The following is a 15,280-nucleotide window of genomic DNA, read 5'->3' on the forward strand; positions in this document are numbered from 1 at the left end:
CGATTAATTTATAGGCCCACATTGAATTGCGGTAGTAAGTTTCCATTTTGAAATAATTTTGTGAATTTGCAACATTACTTAAGTTTTGATAACAAGTAAAATTTGATTATTTTAAGCTTATAAAATTTTGTACACGTACAAATTATTAGAAATGTCTCGCTTTTCCAGGTAATAAATTTTATAACGAAATAAAACTAAAGTTTTATATGTTTGTTTATTTATTTTTTTTACTCGTTAAAATTATCATAAACACATTATTATTATGTATAATACAGCAGAAAAGTGTAATAATACAGTCACTAGCAAGTATCTCTTGGCTAATATGTTGACAATGTTGATTTGAAGGACACTAAACAAATAAAATATTCTACTGAAATTATACGAACAAAGCATAAACACTTAAAAGTAATTTTTCTGAACTTTCTTTTAAAATATTATTTGACTCGTCTCCTACAAGTTTGTAACTGCAATAACTTGTATAATAGATAGTTGAAATACAAATTAACGTTCAATAAATGAAAGCAGTAGCTGTATTCCTTCGCTTGGAACAATTGTATTTCATAAAGCTAGTCGACTGAATATTCTACAGAGCCTTTTATAAAATGAGACTCGCTAATTGCTGTAATGTCATGTAACTATATCAAATCAGCGCTTCCTTCGCAAGTAATTTTTTAAAATGCTGACTAGCGACTTCTAATATATTTCTCTTTAAGATCACAGGTAAAATGGAATAAAACCTCCGCTGTTTTACCTAAATTTCTTTCTTTTTCATACAAATAGGCCGCGCGTGCTGAGGTATTTTCAATATATACGAGCTTTCTATTGTGATACAGATTCTCATCTACATCTATACTGTGTCAAGATGCAATCTTTATATTTATTACTCAGCACCATTACTAGCATCATTATGTCATTTTTAAGTACCATTCGCACGTATTTCTTACAAATTTATTATAGATATAGTGTTATGTAAAATCAAGCTTCAGTGCTTAGTGACGCATGAAATATAAATATTAAAATTGCAAGACTTAATTTTGTTTTATCGCATTTATACGCAAGCAATATCAAATTTGGTGAGTGAAAAACCGTTGAATTATACTTCGATTACTTTACTAAATTAGAATAACATTAAAAAATTATCTCACTTTCGTGAAAAAAGCACATAGTTAATAGTTCATAAAAATAAATAAATTAATGACTTAACAAGGGCAGTTTCACATTACATCATTCTAAAACGCAAACAAACCCGACCCTATTATTTCAGAGCTGATTTGAAAAATGGATTATCGCAGTGAAAATATTTTATAATTTGCCAAAGGTTAGTAGTCTAGTAGACTATTTTTATTTATGTCATTAAGATTTAATTTTCCGTGGGACATAAAAGTAATCGCATACATTAACATTGATCATAAATAATCGCATAAATAATCGCATACATTAATATTGAACATATAAATTAGTTAGCTATATGAGACTCTTGAAAATGAAGATTATGAAAAATGATTATTTTAAAGGTTCGGAGGAGATACATAAATTAGTTTATCGATAATAAAAGTAATGAAAACTCGATTATTTAATAGCTAATTGATAAAGTAAATTTGAAGTAATAAAAAAATAAAAAATAAGTAATAACACTCGCATTTCGCAGTGCTCATACTTTCGCGGTATACTTTACGCAACAGGGCTCCTTTTCAATTACATACAATTTACAAAAAGTATTCATAATAAAAAATCGCTATTTTTCCTTATTTGTTACTTTTGCATACACATTCTAGTATCAATTATCGTATGTTTCCATTTTGACCTTTCGCAGCGTTTTTTTCAACGGTTAAAACTCCTCGAGTTTATAAAACCTTGTATCAAATTATTGCACTTTGTTGCGAGGTACTGATAGAACATTTCATATGGTGTATGTTTTCAGTGCGCAATTATCTAGCCCAAGTAAACATTAAGCTGATTATTGTGAACTCCTGACTATGATAAATGTTTCGTTTAAAAGTTACTTACACAGTTCATTTATGAAGCGCATTCAACGCTTGTTTCACTAATACTTGGAAGCATTATACTTTATTGTAATTATTGAATCCTTATTTCGACGTACAAAATAGAAGAGAACACGATTATTTATCCACACGATATTTTCCTGCAATATTTTATTAATTGATGAATTCACCAAGCGTGTTCGTTGTTTTTTCAATGGTGATTTTTTTTTTGTTCTCGCATAAAATTTATTCAAATACACTTGTTAGATATATACTACATTATCGCCGTGAAATTGTGTAGAACAGCTTTGTATGTAAATAGTACCATGCGGACAGTTTTCACGCAATTACGATTGTAAAACAATTTACTTAATTAGACGAACTACGAAAACAATAAATTTGTACATTAGACTAAGCTGACAATTTAAAATACAAGTGTGAATGACATTATCACAGTACGTTAAATTTTATAAATTGAAAAAACAAAACCACAGAACCAGAGAAACAACAAAAAAAAACCTAGAACCTAAAGTTCAGTTGTTTAAAGAAGTGTCATTATATTAGCTAAAAATGATTTCGACATGAATTTTAATGTAGAAAGTATTAATTAATGTCAGCAAAACTTACGTGTACGACATGTTCAATTATTCGCTAATTGTAAATGTTGTCGAAGGTTTTCAAATCGCTATCGCTTTATTTATTGTAAAATACGGTACAAAATATGCCTCAGATTTTATTCAAGCGCCAAAAAGTAACGCACAACTTAAAACCTAGACGGAATGAAATGGATGGAGGTAACTTTTACACTTGCACTCTGAAATAACTGAACTGGTACCAGCCAATCCAACGATAAGTTTAGTGCACGTTTTCATGAAAAATGTTTACTAAAAAACTGTGTAATCAATTTGTTTTTCATATAGTTGAAATATAAGAAAGCGGAATATGCCGAATAATGTAAGACATCAGCAGATCGCAAATCATTATTATTCAATTCTTGTGCTTGCTCAAACTAATCGATATAATACCTTCTGCGTTATACAAGAAAATTAAACGCTATTAAATTATGTCGTTTATAGAGACTTGCAGCCGTAAGAATTATTTTATTAAACAATTTTACACGCATTTATTGAGCGTTTTGTTGATAAATTTCTAATGTGACATCAATACAATGGTACCATAAATATTGTCTCATTTTAATTAAATAGGCAGATGTTGAATTGCAATGTAAGAAGTTATTTTTCAGAGTAAAAAATGTGGAAGATTGCAACGAACATTAATTAGCTGAAATTCAACCAGCATTTCTTTTCTGATACTTTGCACTTTAACTCATGCTTAGCTTTTCAATTGATGAAACTATAAGTAAATAGTTTTAAATTTACCATCAAGTGTCTTCCAAAAGTGTAGTAATTCATGACGCTAGAAGAGCTTTTTGAATTGTGTTAAATATCCGAACAAAATCTTTAGATATCATAAAAAACAAACAAAAAATTAATTATAAAAGTAAAATTACACATACGAAATTTTTTAAAACAAAAATTGATCTAAAAATAGATTAATCTATGCAGAGACCGTCGGTCACTCGATAAAATTTCTTTTTTCAAACGAAATAATGATAAAAACAATAATAAACTAATTTGCTCACAAACTTCCATGTATCTCTCAGTGATCATGAAGTTTAGCGATAAAAGTACACGTTTACGACGAAATTTGTGAAATTCAATCATATACCAGACAGACACAAAACTACGCTCTAGAAGCCTTACTCAGTCGATTGTTTAACTGATTGCATTTGCATTGTTCCGATAAATTCGTGTTGTTGTGTACCCTCGAAGTGATATGTGGCAATGAGCCAAGAAGGTTAGATCTACGAAGATTACCAGCAAAGCCACTACTCCCTAAAAATGTGTGGGCACAGTTGCATAGTTTGGTTTGAAGTATAAGTACGTCGTCGAGATCGTCCTGACTATAAATATAATTAAACAAATCCAAGATTTGAAAATAAGCACTTTGTAGTTCTTTAAAACAACGTACTCACCTAGCAGCAGATAAAAACTTCTGGAAAAGTCTATTTGGTACAGTTTTTGGTCTATCAACAGTATCAGCATAAAGATCTGTCTCTCTATTGTACAGATGCAAGAAATCCGCCAACTGTTTGGCCGTGACAGCAGCTCTGTCTTTATCATCCAATTTACTATTTGGCAACTAAAACGCAACAAATGGATATCATTGCAATTTACACGATGCACGAAGTAATCAATAAAACTTTTTAAAATTACTCACTGTGAACGAAAATGGCGTTCGTAAATTACTCGCCGATTGCTGTAAAAACTTGGCTACAAGGTCGCAGCAAACAGGATCAGGACTCTGTTGTGAAATTTTGCGAAGTATATAACCTAAATACAAGCCGAAAGCTTTTCTAGCTTCTCCAGGACTATAAATATAGAAATTGTAAATATTTCCAAGGAACGTTATAAAATGTAATTGGTATAGTATGTATCAGCGATTACCTCAATTTACTACCCTCGTGCATGAGCTGCATGACTTGAGCTTTGTACTTATGCGTATCGATATCAATATTTTCTTTACTGTCATTTCGGTCCAAGCTCTGCTTGTGTCCTTTGACCAAAGCTCTTTCGTATCTTTCAAACCTATCATCATCAAATATTTCACAATGGATTACAGCGAATTCCACACGCAAAGAGTTGCATTTGTCACGTAGCATCCATTTGTATATATATGTACACACAAACCTCGATAATCGATCCAGCTTAACTTCAGGAATAATGTAGCCGGCCGACCGGCTGGCAGCAGGGAATAATTGCTCGTGCAACATTAAATTATAATTTGTGCTCGATGAATGTTGTACTCTGCTGGGGCCAAGTGGATCTGTCACCACTGGAATACCCGTGACCGGATCTGCATTGATGAAAAAAAAGTCAGCAAACTCGGTTCGGGTGTTTAATTAGGCTGCAGGCATGAGAGTTACCTAAAAATTGCGAATACAATTCCCAGGACTTGGGACTAGGAAATATTAGAACAAATCCACCCCGGCGTGCAAATTGCGCTCGGGCCGACGACAAAATTCTCAGCTGCTCGGAGCTAAAGCCGGACTTATTAATACTGGGCTTGGTCGCAGTCTTCTTCTTCTGATTGAGAGCCTCTGCCGAATGAACTCTTCTACACTGAAAATTAAGAAGGTGAGATTATTCCGTGAAAATTGCAAAAATAGCACCGGCAAGGCTGATATATGCGACAGCCGGGCGCATAAATCAAGCGAGCACGAGGCAAAGTGCTTACGCTAGTCATCCGTTTGGCCGGGTTGACAGATTTATGCGGATGCGAACTTTTCGGGCGTAGTATGGGATCGATGGCCGGCACACCGACGAGCGTCAACAGATCCGCGATCAGAGCCGACTTCACTCTCACGTCCAGCGGCGAGTCACAGCCGAGGGATGGCGTTAAGTTGACTTCGAGTAGCCATGGCTTGAGGGTGTCGTCGATGAGGATGTCGAAGCCAAACAGCTCTGCAATTGATGCGGTGACGTAGTATTCAAGTTTCTCCGTGAACCTCGTGTAAAATGCTTACCGAAGCAGGTGTCGGGATGCTTGACGAACTGCTTGATCCCGCTTATTATTCCCGAGGCAGTTGCCAGGATGGACTTGATGATAATATCCTCGATGCGTTGCATCAACAGCTCCGTATCTTGGCCTATTGATCGCAAGTGTCGCAGCAACGCTGACAACGTCCATTTGTGACCGACATCCTCTGCGTCCGGATCTTCGCTTCTGTACACATCGGTTTTTAAATTAACCGATAAGTTTGTAATACTTTTTCCGATATCTATGAGCTTGTATATTTACGTCTGACGATTCATATATATATAGATGGAAAGACTATATCGATTATTGATAGAGAACACACTATTTATTTTCACGCGTTTGTAAAAAACTTTAGCATTAATAGTGCGACATACACAAAATATAGCAGTCTAACGGTCGCAGTTGTTATCGATAGCGAAACAATGCGTAAATTGCAAGCAGAACAAGTCAACTCACTTGACGTAATCGACGTGGAACTTGTTGATGCTGTAGTTGCAGAGATGCATACATGGATTCCAAATGTACTGATTGCCACCGTCGTATTTTACTGTGGCGAATCTCACCAGTCCCTCTTCGTAAAGGTATATCAACAGCGGATCGTAGCTCGTCACCGTCACGTACAATCGTAAATCGCACTTATGACCGTCCACCAGCAATGGATTATTAATGTATTGAGCTACAATCACCGATTCGTCCGTTAGGATTTTTTCCGGCTGAAAATCATAACCACTGAATAAATAAAATGTCTTACAAGGCTTACACCGATTACTTGTTAAAAATAGGCGAGAAGTGGAACTGGAATTCAATGTAAATAAAGAAACTATACAAATGGTAATTCAATAATGAAATGAGTAATTATCGGCGCATTTTCATTATTTTGGTTAATTATTCTCTATAAAGTGAGTTTTAATTAGAAACTTTAGAGACTTTCAATTTTATATCTATTTATCACATGACATTGCCAATTTGCTATAAAAGCGAGATGAAAAATTGAAAATGCACTGTCTAGACAAAAAAGAAAGCAAATCACAATCCGAGATAAAAAATAAAGAAAACTACGACTTACACTATTGACGATGTAGATACCTCGTCCACGCGAACTGGCTTTAGGTTTGACAATCCAAGGTCCTCTGTACCTAAAGTGGGCCGTAAGTAGTTCTCGCGACTCGTTGGGCAGCAAAAAAGTCTGCGGAATAAAGTCGAGATTGCGCACGCCTTTGCTGCGCTGCATAGCCTCGATGTTTTTGTACAGACGGTCCTTTCGCGTTATCTCGTAAGATCTGTGAAAAAGAAAAAAAATCAGCACCCGTAATGATACAATCATGCCGAGTCAAGAGTTCATAGTACTGGACGATCTTATCTCTGCCTGTTTCTCTCTCTCTCTCTCTCTCTCTCTCTCGAGGATGTTTGAGGAGCGTGACTTCTGTGAATTTTTCCTGTGTCGTTATTTTTCTTTCGAGAGGATTTTTTTCTTTAGTTCGCAAAAGAATTTTTTACACTTGAAACATTATACGAATTTAAAAGAATATGATTAAAATAACATTTGTTTGTTGAAGCTTTCGTATAATCGTAGGAGAAGCCTTTGCTACTCCAACTTAAGTCAACGTTGACGCAATAGGAAGTTGGCAACATGCTGTTAATAGTAAAACTTTGTGTGCATACTTGAAAGTTGAGTTTTTTCCGATAAAAATTTTTTCACGCCTCATACGCAACGGCGCCGTTTATAACTCCAGAGTATTTTTAATTAATTGTAATAGACGTGAAAGCACATTGTTTCTTCTTTTTTTCGCGAATGAATAATGCAAAGGCGCGCTCACTCCCTAATCAAATTAACCACGCAGTAAAACTGGTTTATTATGATCGTGGCATGCAAGTTTACCTTGGAAAGTGGTTAACTTTTTGATAAGGCAGCAGATTACGAAGCACATCGGGCTTCGGATGGTTGCCCATCCATAGAATGTTGAACGTTGGCTCATTCATGGAAACCTGCAACAAAGAGAAAATAAAGCTTACATCCTGCTCATAACGTTCATTTACAATTCGATCGTGTTTTAGGCGCCCCAAGTGCTGAAAGCTGCTGTGGTTTTTCATTCTCACTGACTTCTTGTAATAACCTCGACGCAATAGGGTTACTTCACGGTCGATTAATTCTAAACAAAACTCCGTCTGGAGTGCATAGAAAAACAAATGGGAATTGCAATTTGTCGAAGGCAAGAAATTATTGTATATGAGCAAAAAGGAAAAGCGCCGTGCAATTGGCTTTTTTCATCGCTTCAAAGATTTCTCTCGGTGATCGACCGTCCGCGCAATGAGATTTTTTATTTTGTACAATGCAATCCAAACATAACGGCGAACAGTCGCGCGACCTTGCACGCACCTGGAGAGGCTTTTAAAAAAATATGACGACCGCTTGGTGAGTGTACGTACATGCGGAATGAGCACACTGGCGAATCTATCCGTCTCGTAGGGGGGCATTTTAAGTGCGCATGTGCGTTGGATTCGCAAGATACCGAGCGACAAATTGAAAATGACACATGCAACGAACCTATTCGTTTGTTTGATTTTTTATGAAAAAGCTGGAGCTCGTTAATCAATCGACGCACGGCGAAGCGAAAACCACAATCGCGAATCGCGCACGATATGCATTCTCCGATAGTACGAAGAATACCAAACTCCTCGCGACGATTTCGTACAAAGGGTCGAATTCGCGCGCTTACGTCAACAATTCGAAAACCACACACGCGCCCGACAATAAGATTGCGTTTTAATTCCAAGGGCAAGACGAGCAGCGCGTTCGTTCGATCCTTCCTTTTTTCCTTTTTATATTTTTTTCTTTTCGACGCATGTACCCGCAAAACAGGCTAATCGATTAGTCACGTATTGCACGCGTGTCGCCATTGTAACGGCTGTATTTCCGCGAGAGAACCCATCGCGCGCACGTGAATTGAACGCACTCAAGGCTATAATGCTGTTCTGTTATGTACCGCGCGACCACCGCGGCACACGATTTGTCCGCGATAAAAGTTTGATTGACTATCAAACGTTCCACGTTTTAGAAACAAATTTGCTGTTTGTTTTTTTTTCTTTCTTAATTGATACGTGATCGTTTGAAACGGAGGGTATAATCATCGTCGCCACGCGAGAACGTTGTTTTGCTATAGTTGTCGGTAAAAGCTATCGACCTTGCGCGATTGGCAAAAAAGAAAAATAAAAATTAGGCGCGATTACTATTTTATTGAGGAAGGCGGCTTGCTAATTGCACGGCACTCGTCGTGTCCACGTCTGTCCGTCGCATTCGAGTGCCCGTTGGCGCGCTAATGGCCGTGTGACAATTGCCTAGGCAATTCAGCGGGGAATAAAATTGTATTTCCTCGAGCGATAATATCGCGCGCGAGGATGCGTCGGCCGACGCATTTAGAATCCAGATCCGACATGACGACTCGATTCCGCCGACAAACTCCACTCGACAAACGCCATTCCGTAATATTAAGAAAGTTCTCGCGCCTCGCGCGCGTAATAAAGACGCTTATCGAACAATGAGAGAGCGATTTATCGACGACGCGCTTGCCATTTCGCCGCGGCAGCTTTTTACGATTGGCGTATTAAACGGTCGCTCGCGCGCGCACGTCGAGAGGTGTCGACGAGCTGTAAGCGGCAGCGATTGACACCGTTCGTTGCCAAAGTAAATACCCGACGCTCGCGATCGTCAGTGTTAATTTTACGACTGTAATTAAGCGTCATTATCGTTTTCGGATTGTCGCGCAGCTGATTTTTATGCGCGGCAAGCATGACACACGAGACGATTTTGACGTATATAAACGCGCAGTCAGATGGCTTTTTGAAAAACACCGAGGTTTCAGAATCACAATTATTAACCAACATCGATATCTTCGGGAAGACGTTTCTACGTGCATTTCAATGGGATTTACTAGTCCTTTGATATCTCATATGCGGATATTTATATTCTGTAATATTACCACACTTGGGTATCAAACGTATTCAACAAATCATTTCCGACAGCACAAAATCTCTAGATAATACGATGACAAAGCGTGTAAGCTCGTTATAATTTGCATATAAATCAATACCTACTTTAATGCCGAGCTAATGTGTATTAATGTCAACAGCGAAATAAGACATATTTCATAACATACGCGTGATTTTTTCTGTTTTCGTGATGATCCCGACCATTATCGTATTAAATTATACAGATGTAATGTTACATTAAACTCGACGCCGTGTATTTCACGTGAAAATAAAAGCCTGCATTTCATCAATGGAAAAACTGGATCTTCCGAAACGCGAAAGACGAGAGAGAGAGAGAGAGAGAGAGAGAGAGAGAGAGAGAGAGAGAGAGAGAGAGAAGAAAAAAGAAACCTGGACGACTTTGCAAATTGAGCCCATATTACAAACGTTCTTTTATAAAGCGATCTCGCCGCGCTTGCAGTCTCGGCTGTAGACTGGATTCAAGCGGAGAGCGACGTGACCATGAACACGCGTTCAACAGCGAGCTCATTGACTTTTGATTTGATGTCAAATCAGCACGTGCTATAGTCGTTCGATCTCTGCAATCATTACGTCAGGAATAAAGTGTATCATGTACTTGCTATGTGCGGACTTTTTCTCTCTTGTCGTCATTCACTCGACGCTGTTCAAAGATCTTTCTGTGACTTGTCTGGCCTGCCTCTTTCCTTTCTCTTTTCATTTATTTATTTTTTTATTTCGACCAAAGTATTTATGGCTCCATTGTCGGATTCACGATCTGCGCGACAAGTAAGAAAAACAAATCCGACAATAGAGTGTATATACGATCGAAATGGTTTTATTGTAATTGAATTCCACGGCTACTGATGAAATAAATGTTCGCTGGATTCTTTTTATTTTTTTTTTGTATTATAGAAAGTTTGAAATTATTATTGTGCCAGCTGGAAGTTTTTTATGCGATTGGTTATTTTTAGCAAGTTTTTATCTTTTCTAATTATATAGGTTCAATCGGATTACTTAGTTGAATTTAGTGGAGGAAGTGATATAAATTATGTTCTTTGGAAAAGACTATCACGTTAATTACCTAATTTAAAAGAAATAACTGACATATTTTCATCACGATTTATATAGAACGTACGTCTAAAATTATTATTATATTGAGCATCATAATCGATTTTTTTACCATTAGATTACATAAATTTGCAGACGGACGAGCGGGGTACGGAATCATTTGAAAGCCTTTTTGGTTTTTTTCGTTACGCTTTTTAATCATTACCATTCGTGATCGACAGTTGGCTTTCGCTACGCGCAAAGTTTCAATCGCGCGCGCAATGACCGTTCAAGATATGAGACCATAAATATTGCGATTGAAATTTTCCCAATGAGCATCTTGTGTCGCACAGAAGTAATCGTCGCCGCATATGTGTTACAACCTGTCACCGTGTCGCGCAATAATATACTGCGTCTTCGATTGGAGAAAAAGTCGTACGTTAAACGCTGACGAATGACTCGTCGAATAATCATAAGTTTGTGTAATAACAGAAGAGAGAGAGAGAGAGAGAGAGAGAGATTAAACAATTATCTGGCAGAAAAGTTTGCGAGAGATTAACGTGCATACAATAGCACGCAGAGAGACTGTCCAAGCTGTGCGTGATTCATTCGGTCACGGTGATATAGATAAACGTCGACTCAACGCACAAAAGCCAAGTGCAGCGTGTATTGCGATGAGTTCGTACCACGTGCGAATTCAGGCGTTTCTCGGTTACACGAACACTTCGTCGTCGTTATAATGTCTGTTCGTGTTAGATGAGCTCGTTTACGCGCGCGTATCGTTTTCCGACTGCCACCGCCAGCGGAACAGCGTCACCGTTGAGATCGTATCTGTGGTTTCCTCTTTTACGCGCTTCGCCAAAAAAGCCATGCTTGCGATCTTAAATTAGCACACGACGTGTCTGCTTTTTTTTTCCCATCGCGGGAGATCGACAAGTGTATGTATGCGCCGAGCGTGTGACTTTGCCCATCAGTTTTTTTCTTTCTATTTTTTCGATTGAAAGAAAAATTTAACGTTTCCGTGCATCTCATTACGATGGACACGTGTTTCACATTGCTGATCGATGGTCATATATATTGACGAGTACTGCAGTCCCGAGGGAAAACGGCAGCCATGAAAATAAGGAAAGATTCGCGCGTTTATCTTCGTCAATAAGATGAACAAAGGCATCGCAATATTATCCCAACCTAATTATTGAAGTCTAATAATACTTCAAAGAAAAAGCGAGTCCAACTTGAAAGCATTTGACTTTATCGGTCACGGAACTAATAACGATCGTCCTGCATCGAGAGCTCGTAATTGTCAAGCATAGCATCCGCTGCACTTGGTCCGAATGAAAAAAGTTTGAATTTACCGCTCGCGAGAGAGGCAGAAGCCCAAAAAGCGAAAGAATGCAATCCGTTTACCGCATACTCGTTCGTCAGGCTCATCCGGTTTGAACCAGATTTCAGCTGGGACTTTAACATTGTGACCATATCGATCCGATAGAAACTTTACGCGAATGCCCTTCCTACCCCCAGAAAGTTGGACCAATTGGCAGCGCGTCGTTTTTGCGAGTGTAAAACAGATGACGCTTGACGGATCTGGCACTTTTGGTCTAGCGATCGATACTCCCGAGGAAGTCACGCTGCACTCCGATCGCATCCTCGGCTCGCGGAGACAATCGAAAGATAAACTAGCCGAAATATTTTAGCAGAAGGTCGCAGTGAACAATAAAGCCTCTCACCGTACAAAAGCGTGTACACGTAGTTTGGCCAGTGTCTCTGTAAGCTTATCTCTCTCGAGCCGTGGAAATAGTCGTCCGCCGTATCCGGAAGCAAAAGCGAATGACGCCAGCGGAGAGAGGGAGAGGGCACGCCGACGCGTACTCGGCTTTTCAAGTCACGGAACTTCTAAGGTCATCCACTCCCACCATCGAAGCCAACGGCAACGTCTGCGCGCGAGTGAAACTCGCGGTTTTCGGCGTCAGCGCGCAGAGGATAACGGCACTCTTTGTTTCTGGGCTCGCAGCTGTGCGCGTTATACGTAATAAAGCAACAAAGGACTTCCTCGCGTCGCTCGGCGCCGCGCTTGCCTTTTCACTTGACTACTGCTGCCGTTCCCGAAGGACGCGCGTGCCTCTTTGGCGAACGGTCGGCCGACGAGCGAAAGATTCGCATTCCAGCGGACGAGGACGCGCGTATAGGAAAAGGAGAGCACGGGACCGCGGCGAAAATAAAGAGCGAAGGATCGGAGTAGCCAAAGGAGGCTCGCGCACAGAGAGAAAAGCAACGGAATAAAGCGGAGAGGAGATGGGATGAGCGAGGGAGGCGGCTACTCGGAAGCTCTTTGTTTGAGAACGGCGACGTACGCGACGCTGCTGCCTGGTGTTGGCGCCACGATTACCGGCCATTCCCTTTCCCGGACGACTTCTTTTCTTTCTCTCTTTTCGCTCCACGCGCTCAAATATAATGAACCGCTCTCTCTCTCTCTCTCGCTCTGTGCAATTATATTTATATCTGCTACCGGCTAAGCTAATGGTTATGAAGTGCTCTTTTAGTAATGCCTTCGCTTTGGGCCTTATTTTTTTCTGGTTGAAGGGTGTGTAACATAAAGTGGGTGAGAACGCGCGTGCGTGAGTGACACGCGTGTGTGACTTTTTTTTTGTCGGTGCTTATTTTGTTCTTTGCTATTTGCTTACCAATTTCGATATCACCTTGTACTTTTTAAGTTTAGGTACTGCCTAGAAACATAAATATGCAGCGATCAATTGTCATGAAAATATAAAATTTTTTTTGTTATATGATTTCAGTTGAATCTATGCACATTCAATGCTAACGGGCATGGTAGATCATAGAATTATAAATATACGCGAACGTCGGTAAATAATTGAAGACGGCTGCTGCTGCAGAAAGTTTATTAAAGTTCGATAAGCCAGCTTTGATTGGGAATATCGTTTGCGAGCTTATTATACCGTGTTTCCAAATAAAGGCTCTGCGAATCTCTACCTCTTGTTATTGAAAAACAAGCAAAATGTATGTAATATTGCTGAATCTTCGTTTTCAATTCGAAATGAATAAAAAAGAAATGAGATCGAAACAACAAACTGTGGTTTTGCACGAAAAACGGGTTTTCACCGATAGACGGAAGTATATCCGGTTTTCGAGGGGGAGCGCGTTTTCAAAGTTTTATTTACGATCGGCGCTCTTTTGGCGGCGCGGCTCCGGCTTTTCGCTCGCTTTAACGATTATTTACGGGATGGCCTCGCGAGCTTTCTTGCTTTACGAGCGTGCGAAGCGTTTCACGAGGGCTCCTTAATAAGATTATCGAGCTCGGTTTTCCATGATTTGCGCGGCTGATAATATGCTGCGCCTCGCTCGAACCTTTGATTTTACGTCAATAAACTCTCGTCGATCATTCTGCCGCCTTTGAAGATATTTATCGATTGCGCCACTTGTTATGCTTTCTCGAAATAGTGCGCTCGCGGGCTTATTTTCGAACGAAAAATCGCAGATGGCAAAAGGAAAAAAATGGAAATTAACAAAACAAACACTCCTTCGCGTAGCTCTGCAGAGAGCAAAACACACGCGCGCGCACATGGAAAAGTTATATCGAAATGTTGCAGTTGGAGGCGTCATTACGTGTAAGCAACAGGGGGGGGGGGCACGCCCGTAATTGCATTTCGCGCAGCGACAGACTTCCGGGGAAAATCGTTTGAAAGAAGACGAGAGCGAGAAAGAATGGAAAAGAGAGGGAACGTGAGCGCCATCCCCGTTCGTCGTCTCCGCGTCTCGCGCGCAGCTTTCCGTCTCAACGAGTACGTGCCGTCGCACGAGCGGATCGCAAGTCATTTGCCAATCGAGTCAACTTTCCTCGGGCTCGGCGAGCGCGCGACGCCTGGATAACGTGATGCGAAGGGCGCCGAATTTACGTGCGCGCTCGGGCTCACAGCTCGCGCGACCGCGCCGCATTTTCGCTCGTCACAATTGCGCGCTCGCAACGGCGAACTCGCCATTCCAGTCAGCCCCGGACTGCATATTCAATTTCGCGCCGCCAAATGTCAATAGCAATATATTTGCACCTACCGCGAACGCCAGCTTTCTATATAAATTGCCAGCGAACTACGTCATACGTGACAAACACAACCAAATGGATTGTTATTGAATGAGCGATGGTCAAAGTGATGTATATATATATAGCTAATGACGTATGTACGCTTGAACCGTTGCTTTAACCTCATCAAATCCTTTTTTTCCTCTCTTTCGTTTTCAACTTCCCGAAGAATGACGTCGAGTCCGCGTACTTGAAATCGTTCTCTCTTTTTTACAGTGCACGCTACGTACAACAAGAGAACAGCTGATTTATAGCGCTGCATCAAAAAAAAAAAAAAAAGAAAAAGCAAAGAGGCAAACCTACTTTTTGCGATGACACGATTTCGTTTTCCGAAGGAGGCGCAAGCTGTGATTATTATCGCGCGCTCACACAAGATCTCGTCGTTGTAATCGCGCGCAGCATTAACGACACGTCACGCTCGGAGCATCTCTAGGCAAACGAAAGTCGCTTACACGGGGGAAAAAATTGCCGTTTCCCGGGAATACTCGATTTTCATCGATGTGATTATCGAGAAAGACGTTGTAGTGGAAGTAGTCGCGCGAAGGAAATTACTATGCGCTTTCGAAAGAGA

At 39.8% G+C, this 15,280-nt stretch overlaps 1 protein-coding gene across 1 annotated transcript in view; it reads right to left on the reverse strand.

The window, feature by feature from the left end:
* Nucleotides 1-243: 243 nt before the first annotated feature.
* Nucleotides 244-15,280, reverse strand: part of LOC131663480 (tubulin polyglutamylase TTLL5) — a 41,136-nt gene continuing 26,099 nt past the window's right edge. Inside the window, exons 5-15 of the mRNA XM_058933916.1 lie at nt 7,462-7,568; nt 6,649-6,862; nt 6,039-6,295; nt 5,569-5,768; nt 5,280-5,506; nt 4,969-5,164; nt 4,733-4,898; nt 4,490-4,630; nt 4,263-4,413; nt 4,018-4,184; nt 244-3,945 (exon numbers count right to left, since the gene is read on the reverse strand). Of these exons, the coding sequence (XP_058789899.1) occupies nt 3,726-3,945; nt 4,018-4,184; nt 4,263-4,413; nt 4,490-4,630; nt 4,733-4,898; nt 4,969-5,164; nt 5,280-5,506; nt 5,569-5,768; nt 6,039-6,295; nt 6,649-6,862; nt 7,462-7,568 (2,046 nt within the window). The 3' untranslated portion in view covers nt 244-3,725. The remainder of the gene's footprint in view (nt 3,946-4,017; nt 4,185-4,262; nt 4,414-4,489; nt 4,631-4,732; nt 4,899-4,968; nt 5,165-5,279; nt 5,507-5,568; nt 5,769-6,038; nt 6,296-6,648; nt 6,863-7,461; nt 7,569-15,280) is intronic.

The sequence above is a fragment of the Phymastichus coffea genome, unplaced genomic scaffold, assembly GCF_024137745.1.
Source record: "Phymastichus coffea isolate CEN01 unplaced genomic scaffold, Cenicafe_Pcof_1.1 PCOF00036, whole genome shotgun sequence".
Classification (NCBI taxonomy): Eukaryota; Metazoa; Arthropoda; class Insecta; order Hymenoptera; family Eulophidae; genus Phymastichus; species Phymastichus coffea.